The sequence below is a fragment of the Leptinotarsa decemlineata genome, unplaced genomic scaffold (assembly GCF_025532065.1).
Source record: "Leptinotarsa decemlineata unplaced genomic scaffold, Ldec_3_MD MMD2_tig00000690_RagTag_RagTag, whole genome shotgun sequence".
In the NCBI taxonomy this organism is placed as follows: domain Eukaryota; kingdom Metazoa; phylum Arthropoda; class Insecta; order Coleoptera; family Chrysomelidae; genus Leptinotarsa; species Leptinotarsa decemlineata.
The window spans coordinates 3,034,384-3,060,027 of record NW_027412554.1 but is presented as its reverse complement, the minus strand read 5'-3'; the positions used below and the strand labels follow the sequence as shown (position 1 = coordinate 3,060,027).

The 25,644-nt window shown below is 34.2% G+C and overlaps 1 protein-coding gene across 1 annotated transcript in view; it reads left to right on the top strand.

The window, feature by feature from the left end:
* The window catches only part of LOC111513425 (sorting nexin-27), a 292,951-nt gene that overhangs the window by 246,676 nt on the left and 20,631 nt on the right, over positions 1-25,644 (top strand). The window contains exon 7 of the mRNA XM_074174687.1: positions 15,536-15,833. Within this exon, the coding sequence (XP_074030788.1) occupies positions 15,536-15,833 (298 nt within the window). The remainder of the gene's footprint in view (positions 1-15,535; positions 15,834-25,644) is intronic.

Below are 25,644 nucleotides of genomic sequence, written 5' to 3'. Positions count from 1 at the left end.
TCGTGAGTCCCTGTTCATATTTTAATATTTCTGAAGTTCCCATTTCAACTGATATCAGCTCATTTTGATTGACAAAGTTCAACATGGCACGTCTGTCACTTCAAGCAAAAATTGAAATTGTTTTAATTGTTGGTGAAGGGGTGAGGTCTTATCGTGAAGCGGCCGCTGAATTTAATAGAAGACACCCGCTAGAGGTAGCTGTACACCCTGGAACTACATAAAATATATTCGTGAGCACCGGCCAAGTAACAAAGGACAGAAAAATTGTAAAACATCATACTGATGATGATACGATATTGGCGGCTCATCAAGCTGATCCTAGAATTAGTTTGAGAAACTTATCGCTTCAACTCAATATGAGCCGCAATAAAATATGGAGGTGTTTAAAGAGGTATAAAATGCATGCGTTCAAACCCAAATTTTTACATACTTTGCACGAAGGAGATGAAATCTGCCGTATGGAGTATTGTTTATGGATGCAGGGAAATTATCTCAATGACAGGAATTTTTTAAAGTATATCTTATACAGTGATAAGGCTACCTTTACCACGAATGGTGTTGTATCTTCCCAGAACATGAGGTTTTGGGCTGAACAAAATCCAAATTGGGTAGTGAATTGTAGAGACCAAATATCTCAGAAAATTAATGTGTGGTGTGGTATCCTGAACGAAAATATTATCGGGCCATTTTTTTTCGATCAAAATTTAAACGGACGACTATTCGTTGATTTTCTCGAAAATGCATTTTCCGATGTGTTGGAAGAACTACCTTTGGATGTGAGACACAGCATGATTTTTCAGTTAGATGGTTCACCAGTTCACAATGGTGCCATAACAAGGGTTTGGTTGAATAGGAATCTACCTATGAAATGGATAGGACCCAATAGCCCTCTCGTAGTATGGCCACCACGATCCCCAGATTTAACTCCACTGGATTTTTATTTATGGGGAAACTTGAAAAATAAAGTGAGGATAGGCCAACAAATAAGGAAGATATCCGTGCAAAAATTATACAAGCGTGTAGAGAAATCACACCTAGAGAACTGAGAAGAGTTGGAGGAAATAATAAAAGGCGCATAGAAAAATGTGTTCGATTGGAGGGAAATTTCATAGAAGGCACGAAAATATAAAATAGTCAACAGTTAAATCATTTGAAATTGATTGTTTTGTTTTTTAATTGAAAATGTGATTTTGAAAGTAGTACTTCGAAAGAATTTTGAACTACATAACATTTTTCGCCACAAAATATCCTTGTTTTTTTTTAAATAATGGGAAAATGAGAATATGAACTAACATTAACCATCCTAAAACCTCACTGATTACATGTTACCGTTACTCTTACAAAATTACCATTTTCTCTCTTATTGAGAAGGAATAACTTTCCTGACAACAAAATAAAAAGTAAATTATTTATGTGAAAACAAAAGTCGAGTTTTTCTTAATAAATTTCGTTCATGTTTTGATGTCAAAACCAAAAAAAAATCTACTTCAATTATTACGGAAGATATGTTTTACCGTAAAAATGGGGTGTTCCATCGTGAGGGGCGGACAGTGTATATCACTTTGGCCAACCCCATTCAGGTGCTAGGTGCATTTTGAGCATTTCCATCAGTCCTGAGAGTTTCATCGTTCCACCTCGAATATTACGGAAGATACGGGGTGTTTCTATAAGAAGTGAGACGAATTCGGATTTTTCATGACTGAATTTTTTTCAGGAAAAAAGTGTAATCGTACTAAGTTGGTAGTTCTGATCACGAATCTGAAAGAATTTTGAGCCTATTTTGCCCCTAATACGTTTTACCGTAAAATATCGATTTCTCAGAAAAGTTTATTCTTGACAAAAGTTGGTGCATGTTCCAAAACTATACCAAGTGTACCTGAAATGGCTTTATGACAAACACCATACAGGATACGCCAAAAAATATGAAGTTCGTTCAAGAGTAAAGTACCCTTATTACAAAAAATATAGAAATGTGTTGGAGAGAAAAGTTGCTTAGAATTAAAAGTTATGTTCAGATACGAAGTCATGGTCTGCTATTCGATTTTTTTTCTTTTGGAAAATTTTGAATATGATACATATTTTTACTATTTTGATTTAATATGTATTTGAAGTAGCCACAATCAAATCAGTTTGTAGTATTTTTTATCAAATTGAGGTGTATTTGTAAAATTTACTTGAATTTCTATTTTTTTAGGTGACCGTCAACTTCATGTTTGTTGCAACGATATTTAACAGAACTCTAGAATAAAACAAATACTCTTTTTAACGAGGCAAATACTTTACTAACTGAATGTTCATATAAATAAACTGTCAAAATCTATCGCGGATAGCCATGAACAAAAAAGAACCAATAAGCGATAGTACAGAAAAATACAGTAGGTAACTTAACAACTTAACAGGTACTAACAATAAAAATTATCGAAGCGTCTCTGTATGTCCACCTTGTCTTTCGATGCATTCAATTGTTCGCTCATAAAATTCGTTTAATGTAGATCGCAACACATTGGCGGGAATATTTCTGCAATGAACTCGTATTGAAGTTTCAAGCTCATTAACATTATTGAAGGGGCGATCTCTGTAGACTTTTTGTTTCAAGTATCCCCATAAGAAATAATCTAGAGGTTAAAGGTCTGGAGAACGAGGAAGCCATCGAGGATCGATATTTCGTCCTAACCATTTATTACGAAATGTCCTTTTCAGCTACTGAGAAAAACATTTCTAGTAGAATGGGCAGGACATCCGTCATGGAACCATAACTTTTGCCGTTCTTCTAATACTCCAAAAACTCTCCTATTTCAGTTTCCAAAAAGTTCAAGTACCTGTCACCATTCAAATTCTCGCGAAAAAAAAACGGACCTAGTAATTTATCATTTAATATACCACACCAAACGTTTGTTTTCTGATAGTATTGATTTTTGTTGACATCTGACCACCATCTGCAATTTTGTGATGATAGAACCTCATTTGTTGTAAAAGAAGATTCATCTCCAAACAGAATACATCGATGAAAATCTCGTTGTTCTTCTATTTCACTCTGAATCCACATGGAAAAATCATATCTCAAATCATAGTCTCTTTCTTGAAATGTACAAATGAATGTAGGTTTGTAAGCATGGTACTTATTATTTATTACATGGTATAATCACTAATTTCTTGGGTGGACCTTCTAACATTTTCTACTACTGCTTGAAGTACGTCAAGCTGGTTTTCTTCTGTGCATACAGGTTTCATACGCTCCGTATTATGTTTATATTCTAGTGAGCCGGTCTGTTTGAAATTCTTTAAAATTCTACTTACACTTGAATAGCAAATTTGTTTGTCTGGATGCCGCTCGTTGAAAATATTTGCAGCTTCGCGCATCACCACAGATTAAAACTAATTCTACCTTTTCAGTTAACGTTAATAATACTGGGCGAGGCATTTTTAATTAAGGGCAAATATGAACACGTTTTACAGTCAAGTTTTAAGAAGCCTCACTATCAAACTACAGTATTGTTTCAAGGCATATGTGTTTTTTGTTCATGGCTATCCGCGATAGATTTTGTATTGTTTTTTTATATCTGTTCTAGTTGAGGCATTGTTGTCAGAATAAAAGGAATTTTATACTTTTATTGACAGTTTATTCATATGAACATTTAGTTAGTAGTGTATTTGCCCCGTTAAAAAGAGTATTTGTTTTATTCTAGAGATCTGTTAAATATCGTTGCAACAAACATGAAGTTGACGGCCACCTAAAAAAATACAAACCGAAATAAATTTTACAAATACACTTCAATTTGATAAAGAATACTCCAAACTGATTTGATTGTGGACTTCAAATACATATTAAGTCAAAATAGTAAAAATATGTATCATACGGGGGTAATTCAAAATTTTACAAAAAAAAAGAAAAAAAATTCGAATAGCAGGCCATGACTTCATATCTGAACATAACTTTTAATATATATATATATATATATATATATATATATATATATATATATATATATATATATATATATATATATATATATATATATATATATATATATATATATATATATATATATATAAATTGTAACAAATAGTGGACATAACACTCCAAAAAGGGGGGCAAACCGCGGACACGTGTTTGTGGCTATTGGCCTCATCAGCGCGGTGCACCCAAGTGTCAAGATGGGCAACACTTGTTTGCCGAAAGCTATATATATATATATATATATATATATATATATATATATATATATATATATATGAAATTACCAAGGATGGACCTTTCCAAATTTGATAGGAATCTCAGAACTTGGCAGACCTTCAAAGATATGTTTGATTCCCTCATCCATAATAACTATTCTCTTACAAACGTTGAAAAATTCAATTATTTGTTGAGCTGCTTGAAGAATACTCCTTTGACGATGATATCATTGGCATGCAATTGAGCATACAAAAAAACTCTCTAGTTCCGATAACTCTCAAACATCAAGCTCCGTATTGCAGTATTAGAAAATCAAGGTTTCCCGGTGGAAAAATAGGATTTCATTCTCTTTCAAATGCTTTTTGATAGACTGGACTCTGCAGCAGCCACAAGGTTTGAACTCGAGCATGGTTCGAATTTAGCAAGTGACAAGTATTATCCAACTCTGGTTGAAGTTTTGAATAAACAGTGTGTAACTCCTGACAATGTTCATTTTTCCAATAACAGTTCTGCAAAAAGAGTTCACTCCTCAAAATTCAAAACTTCATTCCCAGTTAATCAATCAGGACAGAGAGCCTCCTCATTTGTTATCGATTCTCATTATAAATCATCGTGTCAGTTGTGTCACAATGATCATAATATTTACGACTATCCGGTATTCTATTTCAAAGGCGGTATTCTATTTTAAAGACAGATTCACTCTGACAAAAAATAATAAATGGTGTACAAATTGCCTTGGCACTCGGCATGGTTCTCGGCAGTGTAACTCCATGGCACGCTGCGTGAAGTGCCCATATAAACAATTTCATCTGAAGAATGGTGTTACAAAGACAAATTCTAAAAAATTTCGTTAAGTTATGAAACCTCTATTAGACTCACCACAATATCCAATAAGAAGTAGTACCATCACTGTTAATTGCTTTTATTTTTGTATGTTTGCGTGCATTATGGAGTGGTGCTTGTTGGTTGAGTTAGAGTAGCTTTGAGCTAGACTTCGCCAAGGAGTACCAGAATCTCCTGTAAACTATTTTCATTTTCAAATATATCTTTGTATTGTTTTTTTTGTATTATCAATAAAGCCGATTTATTATTATTATTATCATTAAAATTGGTGGAGCACTTAAACGAGTGAAAATGGAGAAAACATATAATTCTAAACCTGTAAATTATGTGTACTGGAATTCACCGAAAGAGTTAGTTGCTCGCCTACGACTATTGGTAGCTTCAAAGTTAGCTGGGCATACTGGACATGACAATAAAATAATTTCAATAATTGAAGAATTACGTGAAGGAGGTATAATATATTAATATATTCACAAGTAATGATCACTGTCACATCATCATTCAATGCAGTAACATTATCACTTTTTTTCTGTTTGATCATATTGAAATAGAATGACTAATGAAATAAATGATGTCAAACGACAAATTGTTAATGAATTACATAGACCTGCAAGACGTAATTTTAACAGAAGAATAACCATCATCAACGGTTTTGCAGATCTATAGCAAATAGATCTAGCAGAACTACAACCTTATGCAAAAAGTACTAAAGGATACCGATATATACCTGTAGTGAATTATTGTTACTCAAAATATTTGTGGACTGTAGCAGTTGAAGATAAAACAGGTAGTACAATAACAAATACAATGAAATATGTACTAAAGTAAGCCAAATTTTCCCCCATATACAAAGCGATCAAGGGAAAGAATTCTTTAATAGAAGCTTCTCATCTCTCATGCGAGAATATAATATCAATCATTATTCAACATTTAGCACAAAGAAGGCGGCTATAACAGAAAGAGTGTTTCGTACATATATATATATATATATATATATATATATATATATATATATATATATATATATATGCCTGTCAGTCCAGAAGGTCGTCAATTGATTCACAACATTACAGTGCGTATTTTGGATGAAAAAAATAACCTTATCGATTTTGGAAGTGAAAAAGAGATTTTTATTATTTTGGAATTGAAGAAAATCGAATAACTATTGTTATGGGTTTCATTTATATAAGACAAAATTGTATTGAACAATCCCAAACCAAAACGAGCTGCACCATTAAAAAGAAAAGTGCATAAAAAGAAGCTCATTCCACACGTGTATGCTAAACATTTAGCACAGTTAGTTAGTTAGTATTTTAGCACAGTTAGCATTTGAACAATCACATGCTAACACATTATTGACATCTGGCTGGGGACGTTCACAGTTAAAACAAGAAATCTTAGATACAAACATGTATTTAGTGGAAAACTACCACTGAAATATTTGATGGGTTTTGCTGAAGATTACAACAAAAGTATCTTGAATGCTAAACAGGAGTTGATTTTGATTATCGCTCGATCATTCAAAAACTCATATATAGGTGAGGTTGATGCTGATTCAGAAATAAATAAAATCGAATAGAAAATAAGACATATTGTACCAGATGATAAACACAAGCTCAAACTTTTCAGTAGAATAAACAAAAGCGGTCTGAATGCCAAAATCAAGTTGGCTTATCGTATGTGGGACCTCTATGAACTACCATCATTACGTGGGACTTCTTCAGACATATGGGTTATCAAAACATCTAACGCTCTGGAAACTCCCTCGTTTTGTCATCATCGCATTCCAAAGTACTACCACATCTGAAGATAGAACACAGGATATTACAAAATTCACAACTGCCGATATCAATAGTATTCGAGGATACTTGAATTCTGAAGTGTATCCATATGAGCGTTGGAATTTGAATTTCGATAAAAAAACTTGATGCTCCTGCTTATTATGCTTTTGAGAGTTTCCAGCGAAGTTATTATGATAAAGATATGAGTGAACCTCTGATTGACATTGGACAATTTAGAGAGAATCCACTATTCATCATCGATTGTTCCAATCAACCGAATGCAACAAAATCATCCACTATTGATATAAAGATTGAGTTTGAGACGAGGAAGACCAAGTTTCCAGAAAACACTAAAGTATATGCATTAATTTTGCATGATAAAGCTTTAACATACAATGCATTGGATGGTTCAGTTCACAGCAGATATTGAAACTCTTTACATTATTGATACTATTTTATTTTTCCACTCTATCATGTACTGTTTTATAATATTCTTTTTTTAAATTTGTAACTGACTTATATCATGTATTGTAATTTTTCCTAATTCATATATATCATATTCATTGTTTTGTAATCATTTTCAATTGTATATAATGGGATTTGAATAAATAAAACATGAAAATAATACAAAGTATTTTATTTGACATTATTTATGATTCATAGGAACATAGAGACTATCTAAAATAACTTCATCATTTTCGCGACCATCTTCAATTTCCTCTTGATTTTCATCATTAAATTCAAAGTGATGAATAATCCATTCTGGCAAGTATGGTTGGAGACTATACAGAAATCTTCCCAGGTTCAGTTCAGTCATAACCTCACAAAGTTGACACAATTCCAATTCATTATCCAAAAATTTGTTACAAACTTCTGCACCACTCCGATAATTCTCAGCATCACGAAGACATAATTCGATTTGTTTTTCATCATAGCATAGCATATCATAAATGCTTGCATGTTCGGCTCCATCACCCAACACCTTCAATTCAGACGACATATGTTGAACCGATGATTTGAGATCTACATCATCGATCCAATCTTGACTTGCATACTGCATCGACATCTTTGAATGGTGGAACTGAAATCGAATAAAAAAAAAACAATAAGCAACCTCCAACTTGTTTCCACGATATAATACTCACATTCCCATTTTACTTGTAGTTATAAAGTGAGTGTATTCAACTATGTTAGAAATGTTTATATTTCCATATAGTTATCATCTAAATCATCTAATATATGAATATTATTAAAACAAAAAGAAATTCACTATACATAATTACTATTATTATTCAATCATATTGAGTTTGACTAGAGATCGCGTTTTCATACCTGTAAAACTTTGTGGGCTTTGACCTAAATACACCATCGTATATTTACCATCCGATGCACCAGACACTTCGAAGTCACATCGCCTTGACTTCACTAAACAACAAAAAAGCAATTAATACGTCATAGTGGTGGGAGGCTTAGAACCGGCTCAAATCTCATACTGCCGGCATATTCTGGAATTGAAAATTCTCATCAGCAGGCTCCATGTAGCCAATTTTGATATCAAATTTATGTGGATCAAAGTTCACGCAGGCTTAATAGGTAACGATAAAGTTGATGAACTGACAAAGGTAGGCGTTAGAACAGGACAACGCATTGAAAATGAAAGTGGCGCTGAAGAATGATGTATAATCTTATCAAAGAGTAGGTTCAAGCAAAATTAGGCATGGAAAGAGTATTGTAAAAACTCTGCTACATATGTAAGAAACCACTATCGACAAGGGTGAAAAAAAACACGGTACCCGAAAAAACGCGGGGCCCGAGAGATTGGATGGGAATTAGTCAGTCAACTCGAGCGAGCCAGGCGCGAGCATCATTATGCATTTTAGTTATTTATATCCAGATCGGAAAACGGGTGATGGTTTATTCGTTAAGTTCAATTGTGAATTGATGTATCTCCACCCCCCGATATCATAGACCTCTGGTGTCGATTTAAAAAGGAACTCCCAATTCTCTCAAAAATAAATATTCCAAGACATTTGTCTCTGTCATCAATGACGTCATGTACCCTGCACGGTTTTAGTGATGCCAGTGAACATGGTTACGCTGCTGTTATATATTGTAGATCTGTCGCTTTCGATTGTATTCGAGTACAGCTAATTTGTGCCAAATCGAAAGTTTCTCCTTTGAAAACTCTATCCATTCCGAAACTGGAGCTATGTGCCGCCCTCCTTTTATCTGATCTTTTTTCCTTCGTTTTGCCTATTTTTGAAAGGCATTTTCACATTGAAAAAATTCTCGCTTGATCTGATTCCTTAACAACCCTCTGTTGGATTCGCTCTTCCCCCCACAGGTGGAAAACTTTCGTGAGCAATCGAGTCAGTCGAATCCACGAGAAATTACCTCCCGAGATATGGTATTATGTACCATCCGAGCAAAACCCTGCTGACTGTTCCTCTCGTGGACTGTTTCCAGCCCAGATTGTAGAGCATTCCCTATGATGGGCGGGACCATCCTGGCTTCTCGAACATCCTTCATTGTGGCCTTCTTTGTCAATTCCCTCTGAATTAAAGGCTGACTGTCTCACAGAAGAAAGAAAGGTGGCTCTGTTCACCCAAAAGGACGATAATAACGACTTTTTCGACACATTGTTGCAAAATTCTTCTTCCTTTCCTAAAATACGAAGAATTCTTGACTATATTCATCGTGACTATATTCAACTGCCGTGTCCCTCATTCCCAGCAGAATTTCTCGTACCTCACTTACATGGAGACTCACCAAGCCTCATTGTCACTGATTAAATATGTCCAGAGTCAAGTATTCCATTCAGAAATATCCTCACTTCTGAGTGGAAAATTATTACCAAAATCTTTTCGCAAATTAAATCCCTTTCTCGATATCAATGGGATTCTGAGAGTTGGCGGTAGGCTCACTCACTCACAACTTTCATATGATAAGCGTCATCCGATATTACTCCCCAGTCATCACAGACTCACTGATTTGATTATCGAAAGTACCCATCGCCAATATCTTCATCCTGGTTTTCAGATGACTCACTTTCTTCTACTTCAGAAATATTGGATTATCTCTGCTAAGAGGTCCATTCGCAAAATACTTTCAAAGTGTCTCAGTTGCTGGAGACAAAATCCAATTTCGTTCAGTCCTCCGATGGGCAATCTCCCTTCACTGCGTGTTTCTCAGGTTAAACCCTTCTCTTGCGTGGGTGTCGATTTTAGTGGACCTTATGCTTTATCTATTGGTAGATACCGAGGTTCAAAAACACAGAAGGCTTACATTTGTCTTTCTGTGTGCTTTGCCACCAAAGCACTACATTTGGAATTAGTAACCGACCTGTCTTCTGAAACATTTTTGGCAGCTCTAAGACGATTCATTTCTCGACGCGGTGGAGTCTCAAAAATATACAGTGACAACGGAACTAATTTTGTTGGAGCATCCCGTATACTCAAAACTTTAAAGGGGGTAGCTCATCGGGAGGATATTGAATGGCACTTTATTCCACCCTCCAGTCCCCACTTTGGCGGTTTATGGGAGGCGGGAATAAAATCGGTAAAATCACATATATCAAGAGTTGTTGGAGAGCAAATTCTCACGTATGAGGAATTTAACACGCTTCTCATACAAATTGAATCGCTTTTGAATTCGAGACCAATCTGTCCAACAAGTACAGACCCCAATGACATTTCGGTCCTCACTCCAGGTCACTTTCTGACATTGGAGCCATTGAATTCTCCTCCTGATGACGACCTCTCAAATTTGAAGCTTAGCCATTTGTCTCGCTGGCAGTTAATTCAGCGCTTGCACCAAGACTTCTGGTCTCGATGGAGTAAAGAATATCTCCATACACTATACCAGCGAGGCAAGTGGACAGATCCAACTGTCAATATTAAAATTGCCACCCTGGTCTTGATAAAGCACGATTCGCTACCACCTTCCCGCTGGCAGCTCGGCCGTGTCTTAGATATTCACCCAGGTACTGACGGTGTAGTACGGGTGGTAACTGTAAAAACCCTTCAAGGAGTGTTTAAGCGATCAGTGGTGAAGATTTGTCCTTTGCCACTATCTGAATCGTTACAGTAAAATGCTTCTGCATTTTAGGTGGGCGGTTATGTTTCGTCTTCACCTCCATTTTTTTTGTGTTCATATAGTTAAGAGATATTGTGTTTGTCTGATTATTTTTTCCCATATTTTTTTTTCTCATTATCGCGAGAACGACTGTGCGTTCCATGTTCGGAGAAGGCTGGCTCGCAGAGAAGTGAACAGATACCTTTTTGAATCGGTTGTCAACGGCTCGATAAGTGATCTACCTCGATAATAATAGTTATTCATATAAACACTTGTGTTTATGCCCAGTTTCCTCTCTAAGAAAAGGAATTCAATCAACGTTGGATCTGGATGCAGAACGATTCCAAGGTAGGAAAACACAGTCTCGTGTAATAAATTCTCATCATTATTCTCTGGCCATTGAAAGGCAACTTTATAAAACCGGTCAAACACTCTTTGAGATAGCGAACTCCTATTTTTTTTACAGTCCATTTATCAAATACAAAACAGTGGCAATACTTTTGAAGTTCTTGCCATTTCTGTAAATGAATCCAAGCATCCTATTTGCATCAGCAGTTATTCCTTATATGTGTTGTAAATGTTAATTTACTGTCGTATGTTATACCAAGATCTTTTATCTCATGTACGCGGTTGATTGTAGATTTGTTGATTGAATAATCGTACATTAAAGTTCGTTTTTTTGTTGTAAATGACATTATTTTACATTTGGATGCGTTCAGTTGTAGACGATTATCATTACACCAAAGTTTGATTACATCTAATTCATGTTGTACACGTTGGCAGTCAGTAATGTCGTCGATTTTATAATATAGCTTCAGGCCGTCTGCAAATAGTAGGCTAGGAATATTCAAAGAGGTCCAAGATTGGAACCTTGTGGTACCCCAGATGTAACTACGTTCTGGGCCGATTTGAAAGATTCATATTCGACGAATTGTTTTCTGTTATTTAGATATGATTCAATTAGAGTGAGCAGTTGGTTAGAGAATGCCAATTTTGTCAATTTGCTGAGAAGAACGTAATGGTCTATTTGATCGAAGGCTTTTTGAAATTCTAAATAAACAACATCGACTTGTTTTTGCTTGTCCAGGTACGTAAAGAGATTTGTCATACATGATCTTTGTTGTACGAAACCATGCTGAGTAGGAGAAATAACTTATTGAATATGGGAGTACATAACATTTTGCACACATATCTCGAAGAGTTTAGAAAAGTTACGTAATATGAAATCGCCCTGTAGTTTGTGATATCGCTAGAGTCGCCTTTTTTTAATATCGGACAAATTCGAGCCTTTTTCCACTGCTCAGGGAAGGCACAAGTTGATAAAATCAAGTTGAATATGCCTATTAGAGGTATAGAGAGAACGTCGATACAGTCCTTCATCACAAGACTAGGAACATTGTCAACGCCTGCGGTGAGTTTATTTCTTAATTTTTTTGAAGCAGTAATAATATCGATTTTAGAGAAGGCAGGGATGTTTAATGCATCTAAATCAGAATCATGAGAATGTTCACGAAGTATTGACGATTTCAGAATCATATATTGTTTTATTGTACAGTGTGTACAATATTACGATTAGCATTGAGATCAATGTCATACAGAGTGTATGAAATGAATACTGAGTTCAGTATTGGTGATTTCTAAATCATATGTTATTTTATTGTACAGTGTATACAATATTACGATTTGCATTGACGGAAAAACAGATTTTAAACAGATATGTTGTTTTATTGTACAGTGTGTACAATATTATGATTTACATTGAGATCAAAGACATTCAGAACGTATGAAATGAATAATGAGTTCAGTATTGACGAAGACTGAATCATATATTATTTTATTGTACAGTATGTACAATATTACGATTCGCATTGAGATCAATGACATACAGAGGTTATGAAATGAATACTGAGTTCAGTATTGGTGATTTCTGAATCATATGTTGTTTTATTGTACAGTGTGTACAATATTATGATTTGCATTGGAATCAATGTCATACAGAGTTTATGAAATGAATACTGACTTCACTATTGATGATTTCAGAATCATATGTTGTTATATTATTGTACAGTGTGTACAATATTACGATTACTATTGAGATCAATGACATACAGAGTTTATTAAATGAATACTGAATTCAGTATTGATAATTTCCTAATCATATAATATTTCATTGTACAGTTACGATTGCCATTGAGATCAATCTCATACAGTGTGTATGAAATGAATACTGAGTTCAGTTTTGAGATTTCCGAATCATATGATATTTTTTTGCACAGTGTGTACAATATTACGATTTGCATTGAGATCAAAGACATACAGAGTGTATGAAATGAATAATGAGTTCACTATTGATGAAGACTGAATCATATGTTATATCATTGTACAGTATGTACAATATTACGATTAGCATTGGGTTCAATGTCATACAGTGTGTATGACATAGATACTGAATTGAGTATTGATGATTTCCGAATCATATGTTATTTTATTGTGCAGTGGCTACAACAATACGATATGTATTAAGATCAATACAATCACAAAGAACGAGATGGATATGAGACCCAAAAACAACACTAGATCCCAAGACAAGATTTTCAGGTTCGAAGTCGTCGATAGATTTCAACCTGCAAGGAAGAAATGGGTTTAACCGTGAAGGCAACAATGAATTTCTGGTCTATATTTTCTGGCATGAAGGCAGAGACGAAGTTCTGCTCTTAAGGCATTGTTGCACTCAAATCATAAAGGTAGACAGATTCAAGCCTCAAAGCCTCTGATGAACTTAGGTATTCTAGTCCAAGGACAATAAACCTCACTCTAAAGCAGTGATGGATCCCAATCTCAAAAGTAGAGATTGATTTCAACTGCAACTTCAATGAAAGAGATGGATTCCAATTCTAGAGGCAGAAATGGATTCCAACCTTATAGTAAGGTTCAATAAGCGATGATAAGTTTTGTTTGACGAGAGTGGATGTCTCGTGGAGATTATTTAGAGTGATATCAATGATATCTGTTTCCAGAAGTGATAATGAATTTGATTCAATATATTAAGGTGACAATTTAATCAAACTTCAATTGCAAATATGCGTTTCAACCCCAGCTGCAATCTAGCAATTGTTTGAAAACATACTTTGGAGAATGTATAAATATCTTAGTATTCGTTTGGTAAAACCCGAAGCCATGTCAATGTCTGGTTCTGTAATACCCTTCCTCACACAAGAGTCAACAGGTTTTAGGTCATTATCATCAGAAATCCAGACCAGGGACAGTTTGCTGAGTATTTTTTTATGAGGATAGTCTTATGGGCACTTCACTATTAATTTGAACGTTGGTGAGAGCCAAGTGCTTTCAAAGCCGCTTGGCTATTCGAGAATATTTTGTGTGAGAAGATTTCAAACATTGAAGAATCATTTCTACTTGAGCAAGTACTGTACAGCGAAACACGTAAGGCGATTTTGTGAACCGTTAGAGCGAAAATCGTTCAGTAACTAGTAGTACGTTTTGATATGAAAGTGATCATCATCGCCATGGAGAAAGATAGTATGATCAAAGAGCACGAGTGGCCGACTAGCGACTTATTGGCCTGGATCGAAGGTACTATTCAAGCTCTTGGCGACAAAGAATTCGTCAATGGTCTAGTTGGCCTGCAAGGACAATTGGGTCAGTTCCACAACTACCACTTCGTTGAGAAGACAGTCAAGTTCGTAGAGAAAGTCAACTTGGTGATATTGCTTTTCACGTTAGAGTCAAAAATGAGGGTGAACAACCAACGTCCGTACATGCAGAAAGAATGTAAGACGATATCAGATATCGACAAGGCGAGGAAACGGTTCGAGAAGGCCGAGCACGAGGGAGAACTAGCACTCAGAGGAGAGCTGATTCGACAAAAGAAAATCGAACAACTAGCGACTAGGTTCAACAGGAATGCTAGCATTCCAGAAACTTGGTTGAGAGAAAAGTAGAGTCTCGTGTCCCAAGACAATTTTGGACAGGACTTGGTCGCAAACGAAGCTGCCGAAAAAGAAACACGAATTTTCGTCAAATATCGGCCAGGTTCATTCAACAATATTTGACAAGATATGTAAATTTTTTGGAAGAGCTTGGAGTACCTAGAACATAAAATACAATAGAATGTTCTTGAGTCTGATTCAAGGAAAATTATTGCATTTAGAAGTTGGCCTGCAAACGTAAATTCAGTAAGACAGCTCCTAGGGAACTAGCTATTTGGAGGATCCATACTGATTACTCGACCATTAACATCACTTACTGAGAAAAATATCCTAAAACGTGGAGGCTCCTGGAATAAGCGAGAAGGTTTCTCGCGGAATCTAAGATTTTCCGTGATACTTCTCGCTCGCCTCACTAGTGACTTCTTAGCAGCCACTAATATTCGTATCCTATCAAGGCAGTTCTGTTTGGTGGTCAGCAGCACGCCTTGACTTGCAGCGTGATGGATACGTCGTAGTTTGGCGGCTATTCGCCACACTGCGGGCGTGAAAGGCCTGTTGGCCATCACACATTGGATACGAGACGCGTGTTGTCTCGCCGACGTGATCTTAGCCTCCATCAAATGAAGGCTTGATAATTTATTCACTCTCATCAACTGAATGATATGCGTTGAAGTGGGCTGTAAATAAATGAATAAACATTTTTACTTTTTTTATAGGCTGTGGATGAAGTTAACAAAGGATGCATTCATGCAGGTGAATATCTATATCAACTTAAGGGTCTTCAAGACAAAACTAGAGCCACTGAGTATCTTAAGCTAGCTCGCGAACTGCCAGGATATGGTGAAGTCGTATTTCCTCACTGTGCTTGCGATTCTCGAAAAGATGGACACGTTATTCTCTCTATAGGGACCATGGGTGTCAAATTGCAGGCTTGCAGGGAAGATGGCACACCTGAAAGTCAAATTGTTGCCCTAGAATGGGACTGTTTGAGACAGTGGGAGGCTGATGAAGAAGGTAAATATTGCGGTAATATAAATAATGGAATTAAGAAAATTGTACATTAATTTGAAATATTCATGGTTATGTTATTGGAATCTTCAGGTTTTTTAATGAAAACTTGTTTTGAATAGAATGAGAAAGTTGTTAATTCCTGCTCTTTCATGATGCAAATAAATGAAACCAAAAGAAGAGAAAAATGAAAAAATTGACATTTAACTTCAGACTCGGAGACCATTCATTACTTCTGAAAAGCATATCTATCATTCAAAGTATAAAACTTTTTCTGTTATTAACAAGTACTAGTTATACATGAACATTTTGGTATTTTTGTTTTGCTTTTATTTCTGGTTGGCAGTTATTTCAGAAACTGTGTATTTTGTCATCATAGGGAATTTTATTATTACAGAATTTAATATTTTAGCTTTCTTGAAGTAAAATTATGCTATTTGATTTTTTCGTGTAACAAGGTCCCAAAAAAAGACTAGATCAATATTCTTACTGACTGGTCTGGGAACACCATAAATGATTGAAGAAATGAGCAGGCTCCTGGCTTCTAAGGAGTCATAGGCTACTGAAAAGCTGGTGAGTGTGCTGGACACGGATTAAACCAGATGGGAGTATATCTATGGTATGAGATCAGATTAGAAAATGGGTCAATAGACACATGAGAAGGACACTGCAAAATACTTGTAGAAACCCACACAAAAAATTATTACAAAGAGACTGTCTGAAGAAAAAACTGAAGAAATGCTTCAATACAGCAGGGATCGGCTCAGACTAATTATAGGCCTTCTCACTTAGATATTATCTATTTAGAAAACACCTGAACAAAACAGGACTGTATACCGGAGAGTTGCAGGTACTGCAATATAGGGACATAGAAATCTAGTGAAGTTTTATGTGAATGTGAGTCACTAGATTACAGGAGGCAAGCGATTTATGGACGACAACCCAAATTATATCCACTGGGAGAAAATTAACTCCTGAGGATGCACTGATTTCCGGAGACTTGGAAGAAATAGAAGTCAGATGGCTTCTAAGTAGGAAAAATATATAATTCATTTTCTTCATCATGATTCGCGGTTTCATATATTTCTTTCTAAATATTGCATTACGACTTATCCGCTTTCACCAGTGGTATGGTTCTATAATGATGATTTTGTATTGGACAAGTCATACCTTCTAGAATATAAGGTGTAACAAAATCAGAATTGGTAGAGTTGAATGGTATGTGCATATTTTTTATTTTCCAGTTTTACCAGAAATTGCTTCGGTTTTCAATTTTTCAATGGTACACCCTGTATATTTTAACATTTTTTAATTTTTGAGACAATTGTGGATCAGAATGTGACATTTTTTAAATGTTTACGCCTTCTTGATTTCTTCAAATCCCTTTTAATGTTGCGAGATCGCACATAAACTAATCCAAAGACTTTAGGTGATGTCAGAAAATTACAATCAAAAATTTTAGTGACTAATATGATAGATAGGAATAAGAGAAGTTGGCAAAATTACATCTTCGTGTCTATTATTTAAATTGTACTAAGGAAAATACTGACACACTTTTGTCGAGTGCGAGGATGTACATCATGAACATACAGTAAAAGTTTCCTAATTTTCGTTGAATTTCAGACTAATTTTGCATCAAAACAATTTATACCAATTCAAAATGAGTAAAAGCAGTTATTTTTATCAAGTACTTCTCTTGGTTATTCACATTTTGTCTTCAATCGAGGACTGCCTGCCTGGTACTGACGATGCCCAATAGGCTAAAACAGCTGTATATCGGTGGCTCTCAAATTGAAATCAATATGGGAATGATTACTTGGTGATCGAAACACGTGTTGAGGTGTTAAAAATAACGATTTGGTGTTGGGAAAAAACTCCAGTAATATTCATTACTACACCAAAGGTTCCAAACAGTGCATCATAAGAACAAAGACATTGTAAAAATTGCTCTATTTCCTATGTGTTTATTCAATGACAAGGGATTGACGAAAGAAAGTAATGAATCTAAGCTGGATGAATTATTACAGCCTACAAATGATTTCTTCTGAAAATGAGTTCATAATCGATGGTGGATTTCTTTTGGACAAAGTCACTTGGCGTAAAAATGTCACATTTCAGCGAATTTTCGAAGATTATGCAGCTTATATTTTTAAACATTCAACTGATGCCACAATAATTTTCGACGGATATAGCAGAGATAACTTTGGGGTCATCTTATAAATGTTACAGACGAGTGTGTAGAAAAATTTGACAAGAGCTCAGATTCTCCGAAAGAAGGATAGTTCCAAGAAAACAAAAGGTTTTCTTATCAAATATAAAGAACAAAGCTAGATTTATTATGTTTTTGATAACTGACTTGAAAAAAGTGGCAAATCTGAAGATTAGTTCAGCTGTAGAAAATGCTGATACTTTGATATTTCGTACAGCATTGCATATAGCTGAAAATACTGATAAGACAGTTATTGTTTTCGGCACTGACATCGATTTGGCTGTATTAATAATTGATTTAACATTAAATGACAAGCATATCGCTATGTAGAAGCCTAAAATTCTCAAAACACCTAATGTTATTTACGAATCTAATAACAACAAAACATTGAAAAATGTATTAACTGTTCGCCCATGCTTTTACTGGCTGTGACACAGTAAGCTTCATTTTCAATTAAGGTGAACACACTATTAGAATTCAATTTTGAGAGATTCAACTTTGAGAAACGAAGTTGAAAATTTATACAAAACCCACGCAACAGGGCTGTTACGAACGCTGGAGAACGAATAATTTTGAAACTGTTTGGAGCTGATTTATATTCTATAAATCCATTTAGAATAGACCGTTTTTCGGTGATTGTTACAAAAGGAAGACAATAATCTTAGCAACATTCCCGCCGACCGCTTCAGCAACTCTTCAACATTCTTCGAGAATTTATTATCAAGTCCAAACATGGCTGAACAATCCTTCAACAGCTAAAGATTAAGGATAGGAAAAAACAGAGACTCTGTTTTTGCCCATGAAAACAACAGAACCATTGGCAGCTTCAAAATTACTGAAACTAGTTCATTGTAGTTGCACAGTATCTAACTGCAGTGAAACTTGCAGCTGCAAAACATCAGGGATGAAGTGCACCCGATCATACAAGGGGTACAGAGGTGAAAGTTACACTAATGCCTCAGATCTCGTTGATTATACTAATGACATCGGAGACGATGACAACTGTTGTGATGATGACAATACTATTCTATTCTATTCTATCGAGCGAGCTACGCACGTATTTATCGACCATTATTGCTATTTTTCACCATTTTCAACTAGTGAACTGAATTACTGTAATTTTGGAGAGCTAATTATTTTATGCATGAAAGAACAATTCATTAGATCATGTAACAAAAAAACTGAAGAACTCTCGAGAAAAAATTAAAAAAATGTTCAAGCCGGTCCTTAAAAAAACATTGAAAAATGTATTTAAAAAATATTTCTCTATTTTTTACATTTTTTTTTTTTTTAATATTTTTCTATTATTGCGTTTGGCAATTCCTCATGGTACTCAATCATTGTTTTGGAAATAACTCGTAAACTAATGGAGATGGGACAAATACACTTCAAGTCTTTTTTGTTCTCCTTTCAGTAATTAACAAATTATATTTGAAACAAGTGCTCTAACCCTATTATTTTTAAAAAAATTTGACAATTGTTTACTCAAATATCCCCTAAATCTGTTTTCTATGGCTCTTAAATTTTTGTAACTCATAAACTATTCGAGATACGACAAAGATACTTCAAGTCTTTTAATAATATACAAATAGCATTCAAAACAAATACTCTAATCCTATTATTTATCAACTTTTTTGACATTTATTTAAAAGAAACCTCGAAACCTCATTTATACTACTTTTCAACTCAATTATTTCTCAAATTATTAATAAAAAAATATTATTTCTTATTTTGTTATCTAAAGTACTCTATTAACTACAAGTAATTATAAGATGAAGTGTAATATTTATAATTTTATTAATTTATTACAGATTTAAAATTGACAATTTTTGTTTGCTTCCTCTGTTTTTTTATCTTGATAATCTCTTTGATCTCTTTTGCGATGATGACTCGCAAACTTAAGTATCTTTATCAATTTCTCTTTCTTCTACTTTTTTCTCTTGTATTCCGGTTGCAATTTCTTCGTCTTGTACATACTCGAATAGTTTATGAGTTATAAAGATTTGAAAGCCATAAAAAACAGATTAAGGGGGAATTTTAGTAAACAATTGTCAAAACATTTGTTGAATGATAAGGTTAGAGCATTTCTTCAAAATCTTGTTTATTACTAAAAGGAGAACACAAAAGAATGGAAGTGTCTTTGTCCTATCTCCATTAGTTTATAAGTTATTTTAATAACAATGATTGAGAACCATCAGGAATTGTCAAACACAAAAATAAAAAAATATTAGAAAAATTGTAAAAAAATGAGAAACATATTTTTACACAAAAAATGACACATGGTGTTTTCTGTAGTATTTAATAAAATATATGGTAAGAATTAATTTGTTTAAAACAAATTAATTTTTGAGTAAATAAAGAAAATAGAAATTGAAGAAAAGGTTTTTTTAATATCATAGAGAAATAAAAATTATGATAAAAAAAATCGTTCCTTAATATTCATATTTAGTAGCAAAACATTGTTAATCAATAAATGCGTTTTTAAGCAATGAATTTTTTTCAAGAAACGATTTTGTTTTTAAAAATCATAATATTCATCACTGATACATTATATCAATTTTTTAAACAAATAGAGATAAAAATTATAAATGTAACTTTAAATAATAAGAATACTAATAGATTTGAATAATAAAAAAAATCGTTGCTTTCATTGAATTTTTCACTTTTTAAAGTCTTTGATTATTAATAACAAAATTAAAAATCAAATTTTTTCAATTTTTCCAAACGAGAGTCTTTTTTGAAGGCTTTCATGAAAAATTCCAATAAGTGAAAAAAAATTGAGGTTTTTAGTTTGAAAATTCTCAGGGTTTTATGGAAATTTATAACTTGTAAAAAATTAGTTAATTAACTAAAGTATATCTAATAAAATAATCACAGGAAAAATCAGTTTCCTTGGATTTTCGTTTATTCAAGTGTCTAAGAGGCAACTGAATTTTTTTTCTTAATAATGATATTTAATGGGTTAAAATGAATTTTATTGTTCAAAGGTCCGTATTGGTCAGCGCGTGCGGACGCACATCGCCCACTTTTAGCTCTATTTTCGCCTCTGAATTAAAATTATAAATATTGGTGATAAGATTGCCGGGAGGTGGGACTTTTTTTAGTAAATTTCCTCCTTTTTGGGAATCTTTTTTCAAATTTCGGATATCTTCAATATTTTTTGAGATATTTGCAAAAAACCAAACCCCCCTTCTTTTTTTCAATTTTTTTTATAACTTTTGCAATTTTTTCGAGCCCCTCTAAATTTTTCAGAAAGTTGCTAGATAGCATTCCGAATTGAATGAGCCCTGAATCAAAATTTTCGATGCCCTTGGACAGAACTTTCAAAAAAAGGATTTTGTGACCCAGACTATGATGAGTCTTGAGGCCTGCTAGACATAAAGGAATTGATATTTCTATTTAGGCATCCCTAAATGTATCAGTCAAACGGAATAAGTTTGACACTGAGTGTATTAACATAACGCGCAGACACGTCGAATGGAATTTTCAGTTGTGCATTTTTCAACAACCACATTTATCAATGTGCAATAACTCAGTAAACGGAAACAACAAGTTCAACACCAACTGCACTGCGACCGTTGCCACATCGCCTTTGATAATTTCTACCGCAGTAGTAGACAAAACATCAGGCATAATAACCTGCAGACCACGCCCAAAATACCCAAAAAATAGCTTTCACACAGTTATCGCCGGCCGTGAAAGTTTATATCTTTGACAATATGTCAGTATGGCAGGCGGTATGATAGATAATATATGACAGGCGGTATGACATCGTCAACTAGTTTGACAACTTTGAATCTTTGTGTTTTTTTTATGGAAATGTACAATGAACTTTTTGTAATGAAAGTATTATTTTCAATAATCACATCATGCAGGTGTCAATTTGATGTCTCCTGTCAATATATTCTGCTTAACTCACCTCCAGTGTAGAAATGGAAAAATTATAACCAAGACAAAAATCATCGAATGATATTGATTATTTAGTTATTAAATGAACTTTTCGTGATCAGTCAATAAATATCACTCGGTATGTTAAAATAAAATATACCGGTAATCTGAAAGCTATATGCAGTTTGTCGCTGGCACAACGCTTATTGGAAAAAGTTGTAAAAAAAAGTAAATGCACACCTGCCTACATTTAATACGGTAAATATTGGCAACGTTGTTAGGATTTTTGATAATCTATTTCATGTATGAAAATATACTCACTGGACTCCCTATTGTGAATCATGTCTGATGATGGCGTATAGTGAGGAGCCCTTATGACTGATGGACGGACGCTCTACGATCAAATCCATAGTAAAGTCATTTTTTATGGTGATGGTAAAGTCATGCCAGCCTACAAATATCGGTTTTGCAGCACTTATAACATGAAATATATTTGGTAAATTCTTCAAATTATGGTGGGCGCCCTATCAGCGCATTCTATCTATGGATGCTAAATTTATATCTGGATATATATATATATATATATATATATATATATATATATATATATATATATATATATATATATATATAGATTTTCATGGAATTATTTATTTTCCAGCAGCTTGACTGCATTAACCCTTCTAGATTATATATAATATTATACAAATATATATATATATATATATATATATATATATATATATATATATATATATATTATCGAGTGTGTATGATATAAATCAAAAGGGGGAAATTCGTGGACAGAACACTCAAGAAATATAGAGGCAAACCGCGGGCACGTTTTTCTGGCTATTGGTCTCATCATCGCGGTGCAGCCAATTGCAAAGGTGGACAACAACTGGTTACCAAAAATGAAAAAACATCACATATGCACGGTGTCATAGCTGTCTACGTGGTGATGTTAGATGATGCCTGGGAATGCTGGGTCTTCTAATTGAAACCACAAATGTGCGGATAGCTCCTGTTGGTGACACCGTGCATATATGATGTTTTTTCATTTTTGGTAACCAGTTGTTGTCCACCTTTGCAATTGGCTGCACCGCGCTTATGAGGCCAATAGCCAGAAACACGTGTCCGCGGTTTGCCTCCATATTTCTTGAGTGTTCTGTCCACGAATTTACCCCTTTTGATTTATATATATATAAAAGATCTGTAGAACATCAGTGGGTTTTTCTTAAATCAACTTTAGGAATCTGTTTTGGATTATCTCTAGTGGTTTGATGTGTGTTCGTAGGGCCCCACCCCAACCTACTATGCCGTAACGTAAGTGACTTTCTACTACGCATATGCTTTAATGACAACATTTTCTTAAGGTATTGTTAAGGTTCCTTGAATTGAAACAATAGCTGAAGATAGACTAGCTTTAATTTTCTTTGCACTCATTTTTGTTAAAGGATGCTCTGTAGTTTTTTGATGACATACATAATGTGATTTTTCCAGTTCAAATTACTATTAATGGTTACACCTAAGTATTTGATTTCTTCCACAAGTAATATTGAGAAACTTGGGTTTTGTGAAGTAACGATTTCAAGATGGTCAAATTAGAACTGGTATGATGATATTCAGTAAATCAAAACTTGTCAGGAATCCCTTAATGGTAAATTAGATCATAAATCTGTTCTGATGATAGATACAATAACATTTTTAGGTGTTACCTTGACCCATGTCAAAATTGCTAAAATTACATTAATTTATTGAACAGAGTTGAGCTCAAGTTTACAAACAGCTCAAATATCAATCAACAGCCTGAAGATGTATTACTACACACATGTCCAATCAATTATCACTTATGCACTAAGTGCAGACAAAATATTCATCACACAATAAAGTATAATATGATGCATGTTGAAACTTCGATGCACATGTTCATGTGTGAATCATTTCAGAAATACTCAGTGTGCCCGCATTACATTTTTTCATCTCTTGTTTGTCACGAACGATATCCTTTTTGCTTGCAGTTATGACTCATATACTACTGACTTGGAGATGACGACCAGATTTCTGTTTCACAGTTCTGGGATTCATCTGAGCAGTCTGCAGCAGTACTCCCTCCATCAAATAAATCATGTAGTTTCTTTGAATTGATTTTGATAACATCAAAATTAAATTCAATATTAATTGTGTGAATCCATTCATTTAAGATATAATTATACAAGTAAATGACATACATACATAGACTTCTCGTTTTATAATGTGTAGCATTAAACAATAAATATTCTATGAGAAGTGATGCAGAGGCAGAGATGAAAATTTAGTCTTCCTAACTCCATACTTTAAAATGGTGAGCAGAGGCAGAGATGAAAATTTAGTCTTCCTAACTCCATACTTTAAAACGGTGGGCGTCATCTGTTAATGAACCCATTTCAAGGAATCGATACCACAGGTTACCACCTATTGCATGGTTACCATCAAAGCCCATATAACGTTTGAAAAATGCCTAGTTTCGCATGAAGAACACTTATATTAATGATTTTAATTTTTGGGAAAGAAAGTTTTTGGCTTTCTACTACTCCATCTTGATACAAAAAAAGGGGTGAGGGAATCTTCCAAAGAAAGGAAGGAAATAATCAATTTGAAAATAAGTAACTCTTTACTTGAATGTGTAGATCATGCAAAGAAGTAACTTTCAGACACAAACAAAGAAAGTCCTCCTGAAACAGCTACTTTCATATAAACATTGAATTACACGAAAGAAAAAACATTCTTTCGAAACAAATACTTCTATATGAACACTGAATTATACAGAAGATACTTTTCTCTACTCAGTTTGTATTTCAAACATTCGTTGTGGAATAAAAATCAGATATCATTCTCATGAGTTCTACTTTGAATGAATGGTAATAAATTGCCCTTACATGGGACACTGTCACCCTCACTGGTATACACCGATGTTTCGCCTTAAGACACTTGCCCTAAGGCTCTTCAGTACCAAATTGGATAACATAATAGAAAATACACACACTTCATTCATGAATTACGATTTTTAATGTCACGGAATAAGCTTGATCTGCTTATGTCATCGATGACATTGTAATGACATTCATTCACCTATTTGATTTAATCCCAGCCAAGAGGAATCTTATTTGATTCTGAATAATCATCCAACCAGGAACATTCCAACTTTATGAGAGGTCAGGTTATCAATTGATTTAAGTTATTCATTTAATCGATCTGATTGAAGTTATTTGTTAAATCGATTTGATTGAAGTTATTTGTTAAATCGATTTGATTGAAGTTTTTTGATTTGATTCAACTGAAAATATTCAAGTTATTCAATTTGGTTTGAGTTGTACATGGCTTATTTGAATAATTTGACTGGATATTCAATATCTTTTTGTTTGACCATCGCTAATAAAAAGTTGTAATACTTTTTATGGAGGTTTGAGATTTATTTTCATCGGAAAGAGGATCATCGTGGATAGCCTCAAGACTGAAATAAAGCTCCGTTGCTAATCTCTTATTGTAAATTTTGCTGAACTATTTGCACATATAGGCATGGAGTAGCGGATTATACTGGTGCAGGCTGTGAGGATCTCCTTTAAAAGACCAGATTGTGTAACTGAGAAAATATTTGTTTCCTTCAGTTATGGGAATAAATCGACGAATCAGGATTTGTAAGGTTCAATTCATTGAACCACCCTAGGGTTCAATGAATTG